Source organism: Syngnathoides biaculeatus, chromosome 8 (assembly GCF_019802595.1).
Source record: "Syngnathoides biaculeatus isolate LvHL_M chromosome 8, ASM1980259v1, whole genome shotgun sequence".
Lineage (NCBI taxonomy): Eukaryota > Metazoa > Chordata > Actinopteri > Syngnathiformes > Syngnathidae > Syngnathoides > Syngnathoides biaculeatus.
This window is the reverse complement of record NC_084647.1, coordinates 18,315,846-18,331,674: the sequence shown is the minus strand read 5'-3', so window position 1 is coordinate 18,331,674 and position 15,829 is coordinate 18,315,846. Positions and strand designations below refer to the sequence as shown.

The 15,829-nt window shown below is 42.2% G+C and overlaps 1 protein-coding gene across 10 annotated transcripts in view; it reads right to left on the bottom strand.

Moving 5' to 3' along the window:
- tenm4 (teneurin transmembrane protein 4) overlaps positions 1-15,829 on the bottom strand; it is a 298,762-nt gene that overhangs the window by 132,587 nt on the left and 150,346 nt on the right. For 9 of the 10 annotated variants that reach the window (XM_061826837.1, XM_061826843.1, XM_061826844.1 and 6 more), the window contains one exon: positions 997-1,209. The exons of the other annotated variant lie outside the window; for it this stretch is intronic. In XM_061826837.1, the coding sequence (XP_061682821.1) occupies positions 997-1,209 (213 nt within the window). The remainder of the gene's footprint in view (positions 1-996; positions 1,210-15,829) is intronic. 10 annotated transcript variants of the gene reach the window in all.

The window sequence follows — 15,829 nt, the reverse complement described above, 5'->3', positions numbered from 1 at the left end:
TCATCATGAACCATAATGTTTTTGAGGTTTCAGGCATAATGTGGCCCACGCTCATTAAAAAAGGCAAGTTATTCTCCTCAGAGCTGCATGGCAACATCATCAGCATCAGTAGCACATGCGAGAGAGCATGTTGCGACGTGCGCGTTTGCACTTTCCGGAGCGAGGACGGCGCTCAGCCTGTCAGGTGTTCAAATCAGCCGCCGCCGTCTTTGGCAAGGAGCTGTCGCGTATTAGCGACACATCACACTGAGGACATTCGGAAGCATTAAGTGGCAAAAGATGGCTGCGTTTGACTCGTTAATTAATGCTTGTCACCGACCAGGTTGAACACTTTATGCCATTTCCATTCTTGAGGTGTGTAATGTGACGTTTTGTGGATGCATGTGTGACAAATACATCCATCCATCCCTTTTTATCGTGCTTGTCTTCAATATTGAGCTGGAGTTAACACCACCTGACTTTGGCCGAGAGGCGATGTACACCCTGGACTGGTCGCCAGCCAATATCAGAGAAAACCACCAATCACACTCACACTCATGGACAATCAATTTAATCTTTCATGAAGCAAACATGCACGTTTTGGGGATGTGGGAGGAAACCCACGGAAGGTTGGGGCATTATGAAAACTCCAAGGGCGGTGCAGAGATTCGAACCTTTAGCCTCAGAACTGCAAGGTGGATGTCCTCACCACTCTCACACCGTGCTGCCAAGCGCAACAAATCCCTCCTGCTGAATCGCAATCATCCATCTTTTTGAAGGCAACATCTGGACTCTGCAGACCATGCTTGGCCGCGTTTCCCGAGGCTGTGTATCGACTCTTTCTCAACTTTCTACTCTCTTGCGGACAGAAAAAAAAGAAGGAAAAAAAAAAAAACGAAGGGCAATGTTATTGCCGAAAGCCGTCGGCACGACCCACAACACGCAACGTGTCCGGGAGCAAGGGATCACGGGAACACCAAGCCTCCAGAAAGCAAGTAGAGTTGAGAGACGACTCACCGTCAGCAGCTGCGGCGTACAGGTTCCCCGAGCCAGCTTTAACTAAGAATGAATCGGGGCCAAACTCATCCTCCGAGTCAGAGTCCCGGGCTGGCTGAGCCGCACTGTTACCTAGCAACCCCCCCTGGCTCTGATTGGCCGCAATGCAAGGGGGAGGGTACGGGTGCTGCTCGACAGGGGAGGAGGAGGCGGAGGAACAAAGCACCGGAGGACCTGTAGACCACAAACAGAGACAACACATGGTGGTGGAGGGGTGGCTGGGTGGGAAACACACCCAAACATCACACACACAAATGCAGGACTTTAAAGACACTTGAGAACCAAACATCAACACCTCCGCCTTGGTCTCCGCCACCTCAACCCAGTCAAGAAGAATAAAACGTGACTTTGATGTAGGAGAAGTCATGCATGATTTTGTTTCAGCACGTGCGAAAACACCTTCAGGGAATGTCAAATGGATGAAAAAAAAAAAACGATTTCCTGTGGAACATCACTCTACATAAACAACCCAGTACTTCAATATCTTTGTTTTCTTTATGTAATCGCAAAAGCGAATGATGGGTTTGGGAATTTGGTCCTCTCTTACCATATGCACAACATCCATCCATTCATTTTTCTTTGCCGCTTATCCTCATGAGGGACGCAGGGGGTGCTGGAGCCTATCCCAGCTTTCAATGGGCAGGAGGCGGGGTACACCCTGAACTGGTCGCCAGCCAATCGCAGGGCACATGGAGACAAACACCCGCACTCACAATCACACCTAGGGGGAAATTAGAGTGTCCAATTAAAAGGTGCATGTTTTTGGGATGTGGGAGGAAACTGGAGTGCCCGGAGAAAACCCACCTAGGCACAGGAAGAACATGCAAATGTCACACGGGCGGGTCCGGGATCAAACCCGGGTCCTCAGAACTGTGCGGCCAACGCTTTAACAGCTGATCCACCGTGTTGCCGATGATGAAAATGTCTTCACATATTTTGTGTGACGCATCTTGCCAGTCTCCATGATTGTATTATAGTTTCATATATAGCTACCATGATCCCAAAATACTTTCAGGTGTGATCTTTGGACTTTTTTGTAAGTCTACTCATGAAGGACACCTTCGTAAAAAGTGAAACTGGATCTGATAAAAAAAAAAAAAAAAAAACTAAATTTTAATCAAAATTCTGAAAAAAAAGATGAAGAAGGATGAAAACGAAGACAAAGATGACAAAGAAGAAGATGAAGAAATCATCTCTGACCGGCCCAAAACGAGCAAAAACACCATTAATGGGTTGTCAACAATTTCCGGTCATGCATCGCATGAACAAAACAAAACAAAACCGTATCATTTCAACACTCAGTTTTTGGGTCCTAAATATTTGATGGCTTTGTGAACTCATCCGTTAAAATGTATTGCACATAAAAGTAAAAACGGACCAGGTTTCTGGACCGTGTGAGGAAAACCCAGACAGAACCCCGGGCAAGAACACACAAACTCAACACTCAGAGACCCAAGATGACACAGATTCAACCCTAGGACCTCCATTTGCAATAAAACACATTAGCAGATGTGCACCGTGCAGAATCATGTGCTCGCGGGAACGCACGACCTCCCGAGGCAGCAGTAAAACAGATTCCAAGCGCAACTGATCCCAACAACCTCGGTAGCAACTGACCTACATGACACATGTGAATAATTCACCCAACCCTCCTTTTTTTTCCCCCGTCAAGACTTATTAGGTCAGGCCCTGAAAATGATAACATGACCGTGACAGAATATGTATACAATCATAGTTTTCTGTACGTTTCTAAGTCTCACACACTCACTCACACTCTGACTGATGACTGATTAGGGTATGGTTGTGGTTAGAGCGATAGTTCTTACTCGATTAACTCAAAGAATGGCAAACTCAGACAATACCAATTTCCAATAGTCAGTGTCGTATAAAAGAGAAGGACAGAAGTATTCTTTGAACGACCGACACTGCATTTGCTGTATGGTTGTTGTTTCTTCTTGCAACAATGTATCCATGTCTCCGGGATTATATTCAAGACATTTCAACAATAAGAGACTGAGACAAACAAAGGGATCGCGACGGCCCGGCTTTGCGTTTCTGCTGACTGGACCTCCATCCATCACGGCTCCGCGTGCGTCCCGCAAGAGTATTACAATGCAACACATTGATTCACATCTAATTAGGAAACAATTAGCCACATTAGCATGAGAGGGCCGAGGCCTGCGTGAGGAGCGGATGCCCACCAAGCCTCTTGAGGAGGCATCGCAGTACATCCTTCATCAAAGTTTGCCCGCAATAAAAAAACATTTAAAATGCAGCGGCAATGTGACTCTGCTGGAAAGCATTGGCCTCACAATTCTGAGTTTCCCAGGTTTAATTCCAGAACCGCCTGTGTGGAGTTTGCATGTTCTCCCCGTGCCTGCGTGGGTTTTCTCTGGGCCCTCCGGTTTCCTCCCACATCCCAAAAAACATGCAACAGTAATTGGACACTCTAAATTGCCCCTAGGTGTTATTGTGAGTGCGACTCTTGTCTGTCTCCATGTGCCCTGCGATTGGCTGGCAACAAGTCCGGGGTGTACCCCGCCTCCTGCCCGTTGACAGCTGGGAGAGGCTCCAGCACTCCTCGCGACCCTTGTGAGGATAAGCGGCTAAGAAGATGGATGGATGGATGGATGGATGGATGGATGGATGGATGGATGGATGGAGAAGAAAATGCTTTTATTGTCTGTGCTGTAATCCGGTTGTTTTCAAACTTTGAGGGACAATTTACAGGGAATACCTATTTTCCAAAAAACCTGCAAATTATTAATACAACCAATTAACATAAATACCACGTACACTCCTTAATTTGATTCTTCAAACTACATATACATGAGCTGTTTAACAGCAAGGAAGGTCAAATTAGATTCTGATGTATTTACAATCAAAGTAAGTTTATATAGTCTGTGTGTGTATATATATATATATAAAATAAAACATTTTATATTCTATATAATATCCTTTTTTTTTTTTTTTTTGGGTGGCATGACGATCCCCATGCAGGTATCCACATAAATGCTAACTTGCTGCAAAGATTTTGTGGACCCCAAGGTTCAAGTTTGAGAACCACTACTGAACACCGAACCAACCTCGGTGACGTTTCAGCTTGAAGGAGGCCCCCCAGAAAAAGCTCGAAGGCGCCCGCCCCGCGCTTCCCATCATTCCATCCGGGCACCGTGAACGAGATCTTCACTCAGCATCAAGTGAACCGATTAGTTCTTGACAGTTTCAACAAGCGATGAGCAAACGAATGGCACGTTACAGGTCTGGACTAAATCCATTAGCAAGCTCGTTCGTGGAACCAACATGCTAGGTGGTAAAAGCTAATGATGGTGCGGCGTGAGTCGCAACGTCTTGCCAGAGCCACTCATTACATGTCTCATTAGCAAATGACAGACAGCAAAGAGTTGCTTTTTCAAGTAAACAACGACAAAAAAATTCCATGAAGTAAAAACATTTTAATTAAACAACAGCAATTTGTGGTGTGTGCTTGTTAATGTGTCTGGTAACGTGACTTAAACAAATGAGCACACTCCGTTTGAAAAAGAAGCTTTTTATCCATTCCTCAGTGAACACGAGAACAATTAAAACTGCGAGCAACGGGCCCAGTCACCACATTTTTCAAATTGAATACTGCAATCCAAAATGATGGGCAAATTTTGGTGCCACACTCTGCCCACAGTGTACAACACAGGCAAACATCTGGGGCTCACTTGGATGACCTCCGAAGCAGGAGTTTGTCAAAGCCCTGGAATTTACCCAAAACGACTGCTTCAAACCAAATGGGCCAATGTCCCTGTCAATTGAGAACATGGATCTTCCAGAATTTTCCATGCATCCTCTTATGATGGCCTTAGCCACCCAATTTCTGCTCATTCGGTGAAACTGGTGTCAGGGGCTGCTAACTTTTTTGAACAGGCGTAATTGACAGGGTTTTACTGGGTTTGGTTTGATATTCCTAAAATGCAGACATTTTTACAATGATTCTCACACAAAACAATTTAGCAATTTAGTGTCTCCATTTGTCAAAATAATTCTGAAAGAGGCTCATTTTGTCAAAATGAGTTTGTCAAATTACGAGCCCTGTAATCTGTCCAATGAGGCTGACATGCCCACCCAATTTCATATCTTTCAGTGAAACAATTACGTTGTTTCAGTTATACATTTATGGATTGAGCCATTTTGTTTTCTTCCATAGTAGCAGCATGTAGCAAAAGCTACTGTTTCGTTTTGTTTTACAACACTCCAAGTAAGTAGCCGTGATACAACATGACCCACTCATAACTTTGTTTTTCCAAACATATTGATTGACGAATCGTTTGCGCCGGCACTTGTTCCCATCGCCATGGGCAGAAACTAAAGTTGAACTATCTGCAAATTAAATACAAAATGGAAAGGAACCCGATCACATTGTCATACAGCAAACACACTTCGTGAGTAGTCCATTTTTATTTAAAAAGTATCAAAATTAGATCACACTCATACACAATAGTGTTATTTCTTTTTCTTTGTTGAATCTTGTTGAAACTGAGTTATTAGCATCCTTAGATGTCTTGGGTACCTGAGCAACCTCCAGTTCGTCGTTCGGAGTCATAGCAGGCTTAGTTGTCTTTGAAACTTATCTCAGCATAGCTCAACATAGCCTCCTTAGCTGTCTAACCAACAAACCCGACTGAATTGTGGCACAATGTCATGGTTCGCCAAGTGTTTTCAAGAATGGCCGATCAGGCCACTAATTTTGTAGCGATCAAAATACACATAAACGTTCACTCGCACTAAAAATACATTTCAGGGTTGAAGTGAGCGAGACACTGAATGGCCCCTGCGCTGCCCTCTAAACATATAACAATAATAGTATATAGAGCATCAAATATTGCTTTACATTCATACTTAACAATATTTACAATGTCGAATGTGGGTGTGGATGAAAAAGTGAAGCTTACGACAAAAAATGTACGCGAGAGGTATGCATGGTGCTGGGTAGTTTAAATGACGAAAAGATTAGTACCCTTCTAAATTATCTACACACTATCATGTCTACAACATTAGCAACCGCTTCTTCCTAAATTTCAAATATTTTTATGCTTTGATAAGTGTGATAAAGTACAACATACGCTATGTAACGCATCAAACTCGTATAAGGATCAGTAATCCCTGCCGTTTTGGAAACTTAGTTAGCAACCTTAGCAAACTCAGCTGTGCTACCATCTTTGGCTGCTTAGCAGTTCGACCTTCCTTTGCAACATGAGCTGACTTAGTAACCCTGGCTGTATCAGCAATTTTAGCATGCTTAGCTGGCTAAACAAACTTAACTAGCTGAAAACCCTCAGTTGTCGTAGACATTTGCTGTCTTTTGTTACAATACCGGTCTGAGCTGCCCATGCTTCCTTAGCAACTGTTACTGTTTTAGTAGCTTTATCTCTCTTAGCGTTCTTAACTGTTCAGACAACCTCGGCTGCCTTAGTTTTCTCAGTAATCTTGTTTATCTTAACACCTTAACACCTATTTGAACAAACTTAGACATCTGATGCTTTCTACAGTTTCTAACCAGTCATCATTAAGAGCACACAACCCTTTTTTACACTCATATGACTGTCACAAATGCTAACATGCTATCAATGTGCCTATAAACATTAAGATTTTTTTCATTTTCACATTTTTGGACTGGTGGGCTTCACAGGTATGTGAGGGCTGCATTTTCTTTTCCACAGATCTAAAATTACACATTCCAAGTAACACGTCAAAACACCGCCGTCGAGGACACGCATCACAAACAGACAGAATCATTACGGCCTGGCAGATATTCATCTGGAATTTATTTTTAAGGAATGCATTTATCTGAGAAGAGCACGTTCAAACTGAATTGGGTAAATAGAAAATATCATTTAAAGAGGGGGTGGACTAAATCGATTAAGGAGAGTCAACATTCATCCAGAGTCACGAATTTTAATTCACAGAGAGAGCTCGCGCTCTTATGTTTTTAAGACATAACTGACATCAATGACACTTTTAAGTTAAGACCACAGATGCCAGAGCTGAGATGAACATGTCAGCTGTTCGTTGAAGGGAGGAAGTATTACTATTGAGGATCTGGCTGCCTTTGCTTCCTGAGCAACCTCGGCTGTCTTTGCCATAAAGAGCAACCTTGGCAAGCCGAGCAGCTTTAGCCGCTGTTTTAACAATATTAACAACTCAAACTAACAAGCGACCACATGACAATTAAACACAAAAACCTCCTCAAAAAGCACCCGATTGTTCCTGTTCTGCATTGTCAAGGTTGCAATCAAAGATGAGGAAAAAGTGATTATTGTTCCGTTAAGTACGCCTCGTATGCCTCGTGGAAATAATACTCTCATAATGGGCATTACATTAAACTACTGACGCTGACAATGCCTTAATTGGATGTCTAATGGCTTTGCAATTGTGCCGATCCGCCTCCTCCTCCTCATCATCATCATCATCATCTGTTTCATTTTTGCCACTGCTGGATTCAGATTTAACCGTGGAACTTTTTTTTTTTTTCCAACATAAACATGGTGGCAATGGAAAATAACTTCTGCTTGATTCTCCAAAAAGGCCCAGGCTGACAGCCTTTTCTTCCAAGGACCTCAATTACACTGAAGTCTTCTGGGGCTCACAAACTTTGATCCCCATTAAAGTTTTTGGAAGTCTTAGCACAGGGGTTGTCAAAACTCGTTGGATACAGGCAGGCCTAAAGCAAACTTTTTTCCTTTCTAAAGAACCCTTCAAATCTTAATGCTGTTTACACACAACTACCAGGTGTAGAAATTTTAAAAAAAGTTGCATATATATTTTTTAAGTCATAATGTTATGATTACAAATTCATATTTTTTTGCGAAGAAAAAGTCACGAGAATAACTTGTTTTCTCGGTGGAGGCGCCTGGCAGAGTGGTCTGTCAAACTTTGTAGAAAATGTTTTTGTAATTTTCACAAGAACAAAGGCATATTTTGTCATTGGTAAAACTTGTAGTCCTTTGAGAATAAAGTTGTATTATAAATATATGATTGTATGCATATTAATGGAGAAAAAAACTTTTTTTAAATGGGACTTTTTCCCCCCTGTCATAATAAGCCACAACCCCAGGTTGAGAAGCACTGATCTGCAGGTGACTCCAACTGAGCACACAGTTGCACTTCAACAGATGCCATTTTGTGGCTGAAACTGCAGCCATGCTGCTGACTGCCCACGGTTCAGACACCCTGTCAATAAACCAACACACTGACTCACTAAGACGGCGACACCAGAGCCAACTTTGGCAAAATACTGCTAATTATTTTTTCTGATTGTTCTGCTTAGCTGCTTTAAAGCACTACAATAAAAGAATGGGGATAATGTACGGCACGGTGGGACAGAAATGTTCTTTTTATAAATGCGGAACAGGAAATGGAAATGATATTTGTGTTGCAATAAATGAACGTGACCACACAAGACGGCACGGTTCCATTTACGGCCGACCCGCAATGTTGTTATTGGCACTTAAAAGCTGGCGTCCATTACTCGGACGCTGACTGTCGAGCAAATTACGACAGGATGCTTTGCGCCAGACCAGGAAGCTAACACGAGCTCATTAACAGACACGGCGTACACAAAACGGTTTGAACGTGTTGTAGATGTCTCAGCATTGTTAGATCTCAAAGCATTTACGCCATCTTCTCTCACAAACACCTACGAACAGTTAGTGTAGACCAACAGATGGCAGTAGTGGATCCAGAAGAAGTATTTGCCCATTTGTATTTCAGCCAATTAAGTGGAAAATAAGTGTGTATAAGTGTAACCATACGGCTTCTTCTTTTCCTTTCGGCTTGTCCCGTTAGGGGTCGCCACAGCGTGTCATCTTTTGCCATCTTAGCCTATCTCCTGCATCTTCCTCTCTAACCCCAACTGCCCTCATGTCTTCCCTCACCACATCCATAAACCTTCTCTTTGGTCTTCCTCTCGCTCTTTTGCCTGGGAGCGCCATCCTCAGCATCCTTCTACCAATATACTCACTCTCTCGCCTCTGAACATGTCCAAACCATCGAAGTCTGCTCTCTCGAATCTTGTCTCCAAAACATCCAGCTTTGGCTGTCCCTCTAATGAGCTCATTTCTAATCCTATCCAACCTGCTCACTCCGAGCGAGAACCTCAACATCTTCATTTCTGCCACCTCCAGTTCAGATTCCTGTTGTTTCTTCAGTGCCACCGTCTCTAATCCGTACATCATGGCCGGCCTCACCACTGTTTTGTAAACTTTGCCCTTCATCCTAGCAGACACTCTTCTGTCACATAACACACCAGACACCTTTCGCCAGCTGTTCCAACCTGCTTGGACCCGTTTCTTCACTTCCTGACCACACTCTCCATTGCTCTGTATTGTTGACCCCAAGTATTTGAAGTCGTCCACCCTCGCTATCTCTTCTCCCTGTAGCCTCACTCTTCCCCCTCCACTTTTCTCATTCACGCGCAAATATTCTGTTTTACTTCGGCTAATCTTCATTCCTCTCCTTTCCAGTGCATGTCTCCATCTTTCCAATTGTTCCTCTGCATGCTCCCTGCTTTCACTTATTGTTAACTGTTCTGTTTCTATCTCAGGCAACATACATACATACATACATACACACACACACACACACACACACACACAGACACACACACACACACACATACATATATATATATATATCCACACACACACACACGTACACACACAGTATAGTCAAATGTTTGCGTTTTTTTTTTCATTTTAATGTTTTTGTACTTACATTCTTTTTTATAATATGTAATATGAAAATGTATCTGTGTATTTTTGTCCAAATGTGCAAAAATTGGGCCTAACTTTTTGATCTAATATCGATGTATTTTGTGGAATGTTACTTCTATTTTTTAAATATTATTTTGATATATTATGTTGACGTTTTGTAATCTTAAAAAAAATCTCTAAACTTCTTGTATATTTTGTGCAATATTCATGTATTTCATCTAGAGTTGTGTATTTTAGTATTTCATTGCTCAAAAGTATATTTAATGTCATTTTAAAAAATCGAATACACACATTGTCGACATTAACACTGCAGTTAAATGTAGAAAAAAATGGGAGGATGAAATTAAAAAATGAAAAACAATGTTTAAATATAAATATATTTTAAAATGTAAATAAGTTCAATAAAAGTGATGTAAAAATGGTACCAAAATAATGTTTCACATAAATGCATTTAACTTTAAAGTTAAATACAACTGAACTGAACTCGGGCAGTGATTCCTTCACATACCACTAGAGGGAGCAAGTGAGCTGCTCGTGGTATTTGTACCACACTCCTGAGAATCACAGAGCTCTCCTGCCAGCGGTCTTCACATCTCAGTTGAAACAGCATCCATCGGCATCTTAGCTGCCTTCCACCTTCAACTGTCTCAGCAGACTCAGTTGTGACATCAAATTTAGCTGCTTTCCTTTCCTTCGCCATCGTTAGCCTAGCATGCGAGGGGTGAGAGCTAGCGTCTCCTCTCCATCAGGTTGGCCTCCGTCAGGGCATCCATCCAGTCAACTGCGGGACGGCGTGCACGGCGATACATCTGAAGGCCGCCATCAGTTTTCAAGACAAACGACTACAAAGGCATCTGCAGAATTGGAGGTGGCAACTGTGGTACCAAAAGCTGCTCTGAGTTTCTAAATTGTGAAATATTTTTGTATTTTGGGAAGATATCCTTGTATTTCACATCTATGTTTTTTCAAATATTTGTCTTCATTTTTGCCTTTGATATAGACATCCATTTTCTGTACCATTGTATTTATTTTTGGGTACTATGTCTGCATTTCATCTAATATTTTGTCAGATATTTTTGTACTATTTTCACTGTTCGTGTATTCAATGTTGTGTTTTTTCTTATATTTGTCTGTGTTTTTCTAATTGTGCATTTTTCTACGACTATTTAGAGATTATTTTACACTGTTTCCCCCAATATTAAATAAATAATACTAGTTTTTCTCTAACATTTGTCTATTTTTCTCTGATTATTTACATCATATCTGTATCTTTAGCATTTTTTTTTTTTTTAAGTGAAGTAGTTTCACCATAAATGTCACTTTGAGTCACTAAACAAAATGTTCCATTAGCTCCTTCCTGGTCATTAGCCAGCTTGTCCACGGAATCATTAATACTGATGTTGTGCGGCATTATTAAACACCCCCCCCCCCTCCCCTTTGCCCCATTCAAGCTTCCCTGGCGGGGGCTGTCATTGTTCAAGGATGAAAAGTGAACACTGTTGTGCGCTCACCTCAGCCTGCGGGCATGCGATGACTATTTTAAGCATCTACTGGCTGGCACAAGTGCCTGGAACTAACATGCCGGTGGCCTGTATACAAGAGTGCTGTTTTAAATGGATCTAGCTGGACCTCTCGCTCAACTTCTGCTACCTACACACCATTTTAACCTGAAAGAGTGGCCAACTCACCCATGATTCTTCACTCAGAATCAACAATATAGTAACTGTAATTGTCACTGATACTGTTGGTCAGGCATGAACGTTGGACAGTGTTGCTAACTAAAACACCGGCACGTAAATAATTAGAACAAAGTGCAAAGACTTACATGAGGTTGAAAATGAGTTCCCTGTGCAATATTAAATCTGCAATATCATGCTTGTCATCTTCGTCCGCTTTTAGTGTCATTAGATAACTGTGTTGTCCTTCAGGAATCGTCGTTAGTATCCTGATGCAACTCGGCAACCTTAGCAGTCTCAGCAGTCTTGTCAAGGTAGTTTCCTTAACATTCTGACCATCTCGTCTTCATCACTTGAGCTACTTTGGTATCTTTGGCTGTCTAAGCAAACTTAGCTATCTCTGCTGTCTTAGCAATCTTAACATTCTCATGTAACTCCTGAACTGTGTGAACAGCCCAAGCAACCTTGGTTATTTTAGCATCCTCCATTACTTTGCCATTCAAACCATCGTACAAAACCTGAGCTGTCAGAGCAGTTTTAAGGAATCCCACTTGTGTTCTGGGTAGGACACGCCCACCTGCAACATGACTCCTGCAATCTGTGCAGATATAAGAATCTGAGCATTCCAAAAATGTATAAAATTGGGACAAAATAAAAACAGAGAAGCTTGTTATCATGTTTAGGGCTAGGGATGGGGTTAAAGCAGTTTAGGGCTGGTTATGGTTAGATATTTACACGGCCAATCATATTGCAGCTTTGCATGTCCTCCAGCCAGTAATATTGGAGTAGGGTGCGTCCAGCCTAAAAAACAAGTGGGATTCCTAATAATGTGTGTTAGTAACATCCATCCATCCATTTTCTTTGCCGCTTATCCTCACGAGGGTTGCGGGGAGTGCTGGAGCCTATCCCAGCTGTTATCCCAGCCAATCGCAGGGCAAATAAAGACAGTCGCCATCGCGATCACATCTAGGGGCAATTTAGACCAAACAGTGTGCCGGGGTACATTAGTGTGCCGTGAGTGCTCTTCAGGTGTGCCGTGGGAAGTTAACCAATTTTATGTAACTGCTAAAAAAAAATATATTCCAAGAAATAATGTATCTTTAGTCATCTATTTATGCCATTGAGGCACAATGACAGACAGAACAAAAAAAATTATCCATCCATTTTTGGTGACATTTACTTTTGTTGGTGAGCCGTGGGATTTTTCAATTGTAAAATATGTGCCTCGGCTCTATAAAGGATGGAAATCACTGATTTAGAGTGTCCAATTAATGTTGCATGTTTTTGGGATTTGGGAGGAAACCAGAGTGCCCGGAAAAAACCCCACGCAGGCACGGGGAGAACATGCAAACTCCACACAGGCGGGGCCGGGATTGAACCCGGATCCTCAGAACTGTGAGTGTTAGTAACCGTCGCATCCTTATTTGTTTCCTTAACCATAGATGTCCAAGCAACCGCAGTTCTTGTAGGATGCTTAGTTCTCTCAGCATTCTAAGCAGTGTAGCTATCTCGATCACTTTAGCTACTTTGGTTTCCTTTGCTATTTTTCCAAAATTGGCACATACACAGCTTTCTTAAAAACCTTGGAATTAGAAAAGCAAACCTGTCCAGATCTTCGTTGTACGAGCAACCTGTTCACTATAACCACCTTATTATACTCAGCGATCATAGCATGCTTAGCTATCTTAGAGAACCCAGCCGCCTCAAAAACTTTAGCTGTCTTAGGAGTATTATCAGCCTTTGCTGCCTTAGCATTCTACACATCTTCACCTTTAAAGGTAGCATCCTTTGCGATCTTAGGCTGCGTTGGGAAATGCACTCCGAGCGCACTCTGCTACGCTCCGGGGGCCAAGGGGAACCGCGTTGTTAGAATGTGCTGTTCAGTTATTCAGAACGGCACACCGCGGGAGCGGTGGAGCGCACGCTCGCCGCTCGACTGAGGACACAGAGCGGCCCGAGCGGCAGCCAGGACGAGCACGGAAGCCGCTCAAGCGAGATGAGCGTTGGGCAATTCAAAGCAAGGGAGCGTGTTTGGCCTCTCCAGACGCTGCTCTCTCAGGGCAGCATTAGGGCGCCATATTCAATTCCCGAAAGCCCCCAAAGTCAACTTATCGTCTTCGCGTTCGGAGCATCTTTAGCTCCCCTGAAGCATTCTTGTAATCTTAAACCACCTCAGTATCCATCGTCACAAAAGTTAGCACCCTCATTTGCCTCCGAATCATATCTGCGTTAGCGTCATTAGCCTTAGTTGTAGCCTAAACTTCTCGTGGAAGCGAAAATAAACAGTGGTGATGGATGATAATTATCAGCTTTTTAGACCGTCTCCTCTGGTGGATAAACACAATGACATGAATAAGTAATAGTCCACAATCCTCTTAATCCCCCAACAGAGACACATGCACGCACACCATCAGTAATGAAGGGAGGCAACTCAAAGAAGACAAAAGTTTACTTTAGCTGCTTGAGAGACATTGCGGGCCACTCATTAGGGCCCCGCGGAACAAAGCAACCCCGGCTGCCAGCCTGCCTGCCTGCCAGCCTGCCTTTATCCCGTCATTCCTTGAGAATGAGACGCCCGTCTTTTGAAATCTTTTTTTCTTTCCTTTTTTTTTTTTTTTTTTTTTTTGCCGCACCTTTGTCAAAGTGCTATTTATGCCCTGGCTGCTTTTCCATTTCAGTCACTTTGTGCAAAGAGTTTGTTTGCGCGTCTGTGGAATGTAAAACACACGGCGCCGAGCGGCGCTGCCAAGTCTTCGCCGTATTTAATTCGCAGCACACGGGCATAAACTTCAGCCGTGTTTGTTTTTTTTTAACACTTCTACGTATGAGAAAGGGGCTCGTTTAAGGCGAGAGCGTTGAATAAATCAACAAATGAAGATGCTGATTGCGCACTTTTTTTTCCACTTTTCCTGTGATAAAAGTCCAAACGGGAGTCCGATCTGGTGGTACTACGAGAAAATTGAGACGTAGGAAGTATGCCGAGAGCACAAATTAAAAGAAAAAAAAAACATAATTCAATTCTGCAATGACTAATTCCCACTGCGGCAATGAACAGAAATGGAGGTGCCTGGAGGGTAAAGTAAACGACCCTTTATTAGGGCCAAAATAGCAACGAAGCAGCATTCAAAGACACCAACACTCTGGCAATTGCAGCCATTAACATTTTCGTTCATTCTTATAAATTGGTTCATTATTAGTTCAATGGATAAAGGGGTCATTATTAGGAATGATCTGGTAATTATGGTTACAACTGTATGTAATGTCTCTGAACGTAGGAGGTGTCGTTAGGCATTTATTTCAAGATGACACAAATCGTTTTAGGAGTTAAAGGCATTTGAAAAAATATTTGTCTTTGTGCAATATTTGCATTTTCACTATTTATATTTATTTTAACAGTTTTTGAGGTGTGTGGTTTTTGGTTAACGTGTATTTTTCATGTTCTGTAATATTTGTATATATTTTTGTTTGCACTGTTTCTATTTTTGCATTTTTTGAAAATATTTATGTTTTTTTTTTCAATGATTTGGTATTTTTTTGTCAAAAATTAAGTAACATTTTTTTTTGTTTTGCCTAGCATTTTTTGTGCAATATTTTCCGGTTTTGTTGCATTTCTCCAATAGGAATATATGATTCACTGATAGAATGTAAAGCCATATTTTGTTTTTTTTTTTTACTCAGTAATTGGATAATTATCTAAAATTTTGCTTGAATTTGTGTATTGTTATTTTTTCCCCAATAATTTTATTCATTGCTTCATTCTTTATTCTGTGCCATCTTTTGCATGTTTACTTTTCATTTAAGAAGGATGTATATTTTTTGTGTTTGTGTACTTTTCATCAAATATGAAGGAGTTGTTTGATTGAATGCAATGTAATGGCGTGAGAATGAAAAGCTGCATTGCTCCTCAACACTTTCATCCCGAATGGTTGTTATTAGTTTTGTCATTTGCGCTGCTGGGTTAAAACAGGTGTCGTCAGTGTCAACACTGGATATTCAGAAAGGTGCAGCGTGCGCATGAATAACTAACGAGCAGGCAGGCTGCCAGTCCATTTCACCCTTGGTGAAACAGCTCTTCATATTTGCGCTGCCAATGAAGTGTCTCATCACAAGAGGGAGTGCGAGGCGGGCCGCGGGTTAAGAAGTTCTCGCGTCTTACGGTGAAATCAAGCGCCGCCGACTCCATCCACAAAGACGAGCCAATCTTTTTATGAGGCGGCGGAATACAATTAAAAAACGCGCGGCAATTAAGCGCGACCCCCGAGATCGAAAGCCTTGCCGATTAACGAGCCGTGCCGGCTTCAAAGGTGAAACGATGAATGCGAGCTTTGACGGGGTCATTTCAATTACCGCCAGACTTAA